The following is an 8,026-nucleotide window of genomic DNA, read 5'->3' as shown; positions in this document are numbered from 1 at the left end:
CTTTTTGTTGTCATTCTTTCATCATCTGATCATAAGAGGATGGTCCCCCAATTAGATCATGGAATTGGAATCATGCCAATTCACAACTAAAATAAATAAATAAATAAATTTATTTATTGAATAGTTAGTACTTTTTTTTTTTCTAAAAATGTTTAGACCTCAAATCCAATGGTACCCACCTGCCCATGTCCGGTTGCAATTATTAATCTTATTTTTTATTGGAACCCAAAACCCTAATTGTGACTTGTAATAGCATATCATCATTAAATTACAGCGATTCTCTGGTGATTAAAAAATGCTCCAAGAATTAATATCAAAGTCGTCGGTTGCTTGCCATCTCCATGGAGATGGCTGATTGTCGCATTCTCTGGCGACTACTTGGTCGCTTTCTCAGAAGGTGACCAACTGGACCGCCTTCTCGACGTGGAGAAGTTGAAAAGGCTAACAATTAATCAATCAACTGAATTGTGTTCCAGAGTTTTGAGACCCCAGAATATTTAATTTTTTTTTCTTTTGTTTGAATGCAAAAGGAATGATGATGAGGTGAAGGGGGCTGGGTGGCCATCCAGCTTTCTGCAGTTTGCACCAAAAAACTTTATAATTTCCATATGAAACTGACAGAAAACCCACAGTGATGTAAACTGGGCCGAGCTTGAATTGGCTTCTTCTGTTTGCTTTGCATCACTGCCAAGGAATTGAAGGGTTAAATTTTGATTAATTAGAAAGGTAAAGGGATCATACATTAATTACCAATACACCCTATGTATAGTCCCAATCACACCTAATCATATTTATTAACCCTACACAAATTCAAATTCTCATTGTGTAGTTGGAGATATTGATCGATTAGCTAAGGCCCAAACAACATTTTCCTACTCAATTACTTAATTCTCACATAAATACATTACTTGCTTTAGTTGATCTTCCCTTTAAGATGAGATCAAGAACGGCTAGCAGTCGTAGGATGTAAGGTCGAGACATGTAGTTCAGTTGAGACACATTTCACGATTTTTATTATTGGCTAGTCTCCAGTGTAAGAACGGTGAAGAATCTTAAGTTTGAAGTTCAAACTTATATAATTGATGTAATAATACAGTATGCTCAGGGTTTCTGGCAAATTATATCGTGCACCGCGCGGTGCATAATCGATTATTGCACCGCGCATCAAAACGACGTCGTTTTATTTAATGAAAAGAAACGGAATTCGTTTTGCGCCGTTCTGTAAAAAATAACTCTGTTCTTCAGTTTTATTTTGTATACACTACAGTTTCAGTTCAACACAACTACAGTTTCATTTCGATATAACTACAATTTCATTCAATATTTATACACTCAAATATGTAAAAATGTTATTTAATTTTATCTTATAAGCACTATATATAGTTTCATTAAAACACAACTATTGTTCATTTCGATATAATTACAGCTTCATTATTTTACAATATACACTCAAATATGTGAAATGTTATTCAGTTTCATTTTATGTATACTGCAGTCTTATTTCACCACAACTACAGTATCATTTTGATATAACTGCAGTTTCATTTGATAATATAAAAATAATACGTGAGGTAGCGTCGGTTTAGATACACTGTAGTGTCACTCCGTTAACACTAACATCACGTCGTTTCTTTACTTAAAGAAACGACGCCGTTTTGATACGCGGTGCATAATCGATTATGCACCGCGGTCCACGATATAACAACTGGAATTGAATGGCCTAATAGTTCATACAGAATGGGTTCGTCTCAAACGACTTAAACTCAACAAGGTCAGCATGTTACACCCCGAGACGTGGCGTAAGCAGTTTATACATAAGGCCCAACTCATGTATCTGGACTAAGGGAACAGAAACCCACCTTATAACCTTAATCAATGTAAATCACTCTAAGTTATTCCATATTTGACCGGTTAAAACTAAAAATGCTAATAGGTGTATGTCGAACTTGAAGCTTATTGTTACCCACCTAACAGGCTAACCAACTTAATTGGGATTATTCTCCATCAGCGCTTTTGTTTTCTGTCTATTATATTTAATTACACTATATATATATATATATATATATATATATATATATATATATATATATATATATCTTCCAAAAACCTGGCAGAGTTGGTGGAAGCATGCTTGCTGCATTATATGTAGGTTGGGTGATAAATAGGGTTTTTTACTGGGGGATGCTTTCCCAAATGGATACATACAGACATGTGTATACAACAGTAGTCAGTAGAAGCTTTAATTTGGAGTTTATTTAATTTGTCATGATATGATGTTATAAACTGCAACTATATATATATATGGTGGCCTCTCCAAGTCTGAACAGTAATATATACTTACAACCCAACATCATTTGACTGCAACTAGACATCTATCGTCCAAGGTGGTGGGGGTTCACTGTTCACATGTGCCCCATTATCCAAAACCCAATTAAACATGTGGAGGATATGCATGGGCTTTTGGTTTTGGACAAATGCTTGTCTCGAAGGAAAAAGGGCCGGGCCTGAATCTAGGACTTTTCAGGTCTGGTCAAGACTGGACTGGGAACACCCCATAGAAGTTAGAGGGCAAATTATGCCCTGAACCCGTGTCCACAATTGGCCCAAAACGACGTTCTTTTTTTTTTTTAAAAACGCGTCATTTAGTTTTTAAAAAAAAAAAAAAAATTACGCGCGTCTTGCTGTTAACGGCGTTATTTTTTTTTTTTTTTGGATTATGAATGTACAGTTATGTCATTATGAATGTACAGTTATGTCGTTATGAATGTACAGTTATGCAATTATGAAATTATGAACACAGAGCTCTAACATTATGAACTTACAATTATGAACATATAGTGATAAAATTATGATTATGGAGCTTTAAAATTGTGAGTATAGAGCTCCGAAGATTATGAATGTACAGTTATGGAGTTATGAATGTACAGTTATGGAGTTATGAATGTACAGTTATAGAGTTATGAATCTACAGTTATGAGATTATGAATCTACAGTTATGGAACTATGAATGTACAGTTATTGATCGAATTATGAACAAAGAGCTCTGATATTATGAACTTACAATTATGAACATATAGTGATAAAATTATGACCATGGAGCTTTAAAATTGTGAATATAGAGCTCCGAAGATTATGAATGTACAGTTATAGAGTTATGAATGTACAGTTATGGAGTTATGAATATACAGTTATGGAGTTATGAATGTATAGTTATAGAGTTATGAACGTACAATTATGGAGTTATGAATGTACAGTTATTAACATATAGTAATAAAATTATGAACATATACTCCTATAATGAAGCGGTCTGAAATTTTTAAAAAAAAAAAAAAAAAAAGGAGATAACAGTGCCTAACTGCACTAATACCCATGCTGGACACGGGTCCAACGCATAACGATTGTTCATGGCAAATTATTCTGTGGACTTGGGTCCACCTTCCAATGTAGACCTGAGTCTAAAATAGACAATTTACATATTGAATGTTCATACTTTTGTAAAAGTAAATTATGAATATTTAGTATGTAAATTGTATATATAAACTGTGAACATTCAATATGTAAATTATGTATTTTTATCATTAATATACTATATAAAAGATATACAAAGTTCTAATATAATTACAATATATTATAAATGATGAAAATGTATTATCATAGTATAATACATTTTGTAAAATCCATATATATTTATTTACAACAAAATTAAAATAAAATTTGGCCTAGCAAATTGTCATCCGTACCCCACCCCCTCACCTCCCTGAAAGGGTTATTGATGGTCTAATACTATTTCCTTTCAAAACCCACTCATATAGCAATGATCCAGTTGTTGAGAAGTTGTATTTTATTATTATTATTATTATTAATTTTTTTGATTAGATAGATGAAGACGCTTTATGAACATATCCTAACTATAAAAGATACTTTTAAACCCATATCATATTCAAATTAATTATTGTTCACATTGAATCGATCCAATTAAGAAACAAAATACGTACTAGCCACATTGATAAATGTATTTAAAACTTTTTGAGTTGTTTTTAATAACATAGTGAAAGTTCAAATCCTCAACATATAGATTCTTTGTGAACAAAAAGTGTACATAAAGCTATATAGTCCAGACTAAAATTTTTTGTGTGCAGATGTTTACAATTTAACGATACTTGAGTTTCCAAAAACCAAAATTTTAAAACATGCATCAACTTGCACGCCAGCCATATTTTGATAATGTCATGAAAATAATTAGCTTTTTTTTTTTTTTGAATGCCATGAAAATAATTAGCTTAATTGTTAATAATACATTTATTTATGTTTATGCATGTGTGAAGTGTGATGTTAAGGGAGTCAAAAGACGTTTGGGTTGAGTGGCTTTGCAAAATGATTGCCACTTGCCAGCCTGATAACGTGCGTTGATTATTCATTATATATATATATATATATATATATATATATATGTTCACCATTAGATTACCCCCAAAGGCCAAACCACCGTTTGATGTATCCTATGGTCCACCACAACATTGAATGCAACGTTGATCCTATACCAATGTGAACATAAAACATTTGACCAGTTTTCTTCCTACTCATTATCCTTTTCCACACTTCCTGCCTTCCTTCTTTATTAGCAAAATTCTTCATCATTTCAATAAAAAAATCATTATTATTTTTTGACTAAAATCAAATCACTGTCTTTTTAAAAATAAAAAAATAAAAATACAAACATAAGTCTAATTATATAACGGAGTACAAGCATTCAAAAAAAAATATAATGGAGTACAATAATTAATTTATTAAGCTATTGCCTTGTTTGTGATAGTGTTTTTAATCTCATTCGTATTATGATCGAAAAAGTTTCGTTTGACCAACTATCTTTTGAAGTAAATAGTTCACTGTACTGGATACAAATCTTATATTTTGAATTGAGTATGCTCTCTCTGCTCTTAAAATAGTAGTCTTCTTACAAGTCTTAAATGATGTCTTAGTCAATGTTATGCAAATGCATTTTTATTCACTGCCTTAAATCGAAGATTTATTTGTCTCTTGTCGATAATTTGTTAGATAGAAACCAAACATTAACTATACCACAAAAATTAACATATATGTATATTTTACCTGAATTTTAATCAAAATAGCCTATATGGAGCGGATCATTTTCATTTGTATGAACATTTACATTTGGCATTTAATAAAATTTAAAATATATTTATGCCAACCAAAAATTTAAATTAACAGTTAAATAATATGTGTAATTTGTATATTACAGTAAATATTTAGGTATATTTTATGTTGAAGATGTTGACTGAAGATAAAAATGTGAAAATGAACATAATATGTTGTTTATTCAATTATGACCGTTATGAAAAATAAATAAGTCGCCAAATGCATCTTAAACAATCATTCTTATAATATTATTAAACATAAGAAATAAAAAGAATAAGTGTAAAATGTGAATAGAGTTTTGAATGTATAGATTTGTGAATTCCACCGTTCACGAGCCGAATCCGGTATCCGGGACGACTTGACAGCCATCTCCGGCCATATTCCGGGGACCGGAGTGGACTTTGGCTTAGCTCTCAAGTCAGATAAGTATTGAAGCAAAATTACAATTGAGAAAAACCCCCCCAAAAAAAAAAAGGAAAAGAAATTCCGGTTAACTGTGCAGACGGTCTGACTCGGACGAGCCAACTCGGTCTCTCTCTCTCTCTCTTTCTTCGTGTTAACAAACCGATTTATCGGAGACGCCGTGCAGAAGCGGCCGCGATTCCGTCCAGATTTCTAGGTTGTTCCGGAGAGCGACGGAGCAGTATCTCTGAAGCTCCGTCAAGTTCATGCATCGGGCCGAGCCGGTGTTGGATTGGGGCCGGGCCACGTACCGGAGAACCTCTTCGAACAACGACTCGTCGCAGGGGATGGTTAACGGGCCGGCGTTGGTGAACCCGTACTCCTCCTCCGCCTGCGACAGAAGCTTCGCGAACACCGGGTGGTTCAGGTACGTCGCGCGCACCACGAATCTCTTGCAGCTGCTGCCCACCGTCACCGCCACGTGTCCCGTCGGCACGTCCGACGGGACGCGGCCGCGCGCCGCTTTCTTCCTCCACCGCCGCAGCATCTGGCGGAGCCTCACAATGTGGCGGATTTTGCTGCAAGCAGACATTTTTTCCGGCGAGTTCTTCTCCTTCTTTAGATGTACGCTTAACTGTTTGATGAAATGACACAGATAGGGATTTTTTGACTTTTGAGCTCGACGAATCCCCCCAGGTATATATATTGGAGCACCTGCGCATATGCCCCTGGTTTTCAAGATAATTACAAATATGGGATCCAGTGCAATATTCTCGTAATTGTACGTTGTTACTTGTTACGTACCACGAAACTTTGAACGAATGACTGCAAATTTTTATTTCCTAATATATTTTTTCGAATTAGGATAAGTCACCACTATTTTATGAATCCTTATTTATGGAACGAATATGATAAAAATGGAAATATAATAAATAATACTTAGATTGAAAAACGTAATATTAATCATGAATATATTATTTATGAATTGAACAGTTACTTATGAGAAAAATACATTACTAAATATTGATACTTATGTGACAAAATGTTATACAATCATCATAATACTTTTTAAAGTAAAATGTAATATTAGAGGTTGAAGAAATTGTAATACTTATGACAAATTCGATCATTTCATGTATAAGGATTCGCGAGACAGTCTAATGGGAGATTGTGTGATTTTATTAAAAAAATTTCTATATCACATATTTTGCTAATAATATAAAAATATATAATTTCATTAAATATGGTGATTTTTTTTTTCATAAAAGTTTTCACAATTTTAGTGATGGTGATGATTGGGTGGTTGGGGTTGATAAAGAATTAAGCAAAACAAAAAGATTATGAGAGTACAAATGTTTGTATCATTATTTGTTATTTAATGTCATCAATTACATCAAGTCATGCTTAAATTTTGTGCATATCTTCTTTTAATTATGCCGCATCTTATTATTAGCAAAAAAAAAAAAAAACAAAAAACAAATTCTATTCTTTTTATTTTGTTAATTTTATGTTATAGCAAATTGAGGAGTGTATCCAATTACCTAATTAAACTGCAAATATTTCTAATTAAAAAAATTAAAATAAACGCATCAAATCCTAAATAGTGAAGAATAATGGCATGCAAATAGTATATATATATATATATATATATATATATATATATATATATATATATATATATATATATATATATATATATATATATAGTACTAACTCTATTACAATAATTCATGACCACCCATTTAAGAGAGCAACTTGACCACAAGTCATTAGATAAAATATTAAAAATTACATATTGACCTTATTGGGTTGAATTGATCAGCTATGCACAACTTAAACTGGTTTACATACATCATTACGATTATTTGTTGGCTAGGATCACAAGACAAAATTTACCCGGTTAAGATCACAAGACGGAATTTACCCGGTGTACATTGAGATAATAGCTGTGGGTTTTACTCATCAACAACAAGAAAATCTTGAAAATTGATTATTACACCAATTCTTTTTATGGTATCACGCTAATTGTGGTAAAATAATCATGGGCAATTAATGAAAATAAATATAAATATTTTTTAAAACAGCAATGTAAACCATTGGTAGAGTTGCTTCTGATTGGGATCCACTAAGCCTTATCTGGATTAATCTCATCTTGCAAGATATGAATATGGTAACGAGATGCAAATTAATTAATTAACCGTATATATTACAATGTTATGATGAGATAACAATGGATAACTTTAAACATTAAAAAAAAAAAAAAACATTTTTCATTTCTTGGCAATATAACAATGCTACGCTTGAAGTCTCGATCCGATCTTTTTTTTTTTTTTTTTTTTTTTTGGGTGCTCGTAACTAATATTCAAATGTGTGTACTGAATAAACCTATTTTTTGATCTTAGCTGTTAAATCACCACAAGCTAAGAAGGTGAATCATCTTAGGCGACCTATATATAATTGACCTATT

The 8,026-nt window shown here is 32.4% G+C and overlaps 1 protein-coding gene across 1 annotated transcript; it reads right to left on the bottom strand.

Annotated features, from left to right (window-relative positions):
• Window positions 1-5,379: 5,379 nt before the first annotated feature.
• Window positions 5,380-6,319, bottom strand: LOC109149537 (auxin-induced protein 10A5-like). The gene has a single exon (XM_019297345.1). The coding sequence runs from the start codon at window positions 6,149-6,151 to the stop codon at window positions 5,714-5,716; it is 438 nt and encodes a 145-aa protein (XP_019152890.1). The 5' UTR covers window positions 6,152-6,319; the 3' UTR covers window positions 5,380-5,713.
• Between the last annotated feature and the right edge of the window lie 1,707 nt (window positions 6,320-8,026).

The sequence above is a fragment of the Ipomoea nil genome, unplaced genomic scaffold (assembly GCF_001879475.1).
Source record: "Ipomoea nil cultivar Tokyo-kokei standard unplaced genomic scaffold, Asagao_1.1 scaffold2159, whole genome shotgun sequence".
Lineage (NCBI taxonomy): Eukaryota > Viridiplantae > Streptophyta > Magnoliopsida > Solanales > Convolvulaceae > Ipomoea > Ipomoea nil.
The sequence above is the reverse complement of the archived record's forward strand: the minus strand, read 5'-3'. Positions and strand labels throughout refer to the sequence as shown.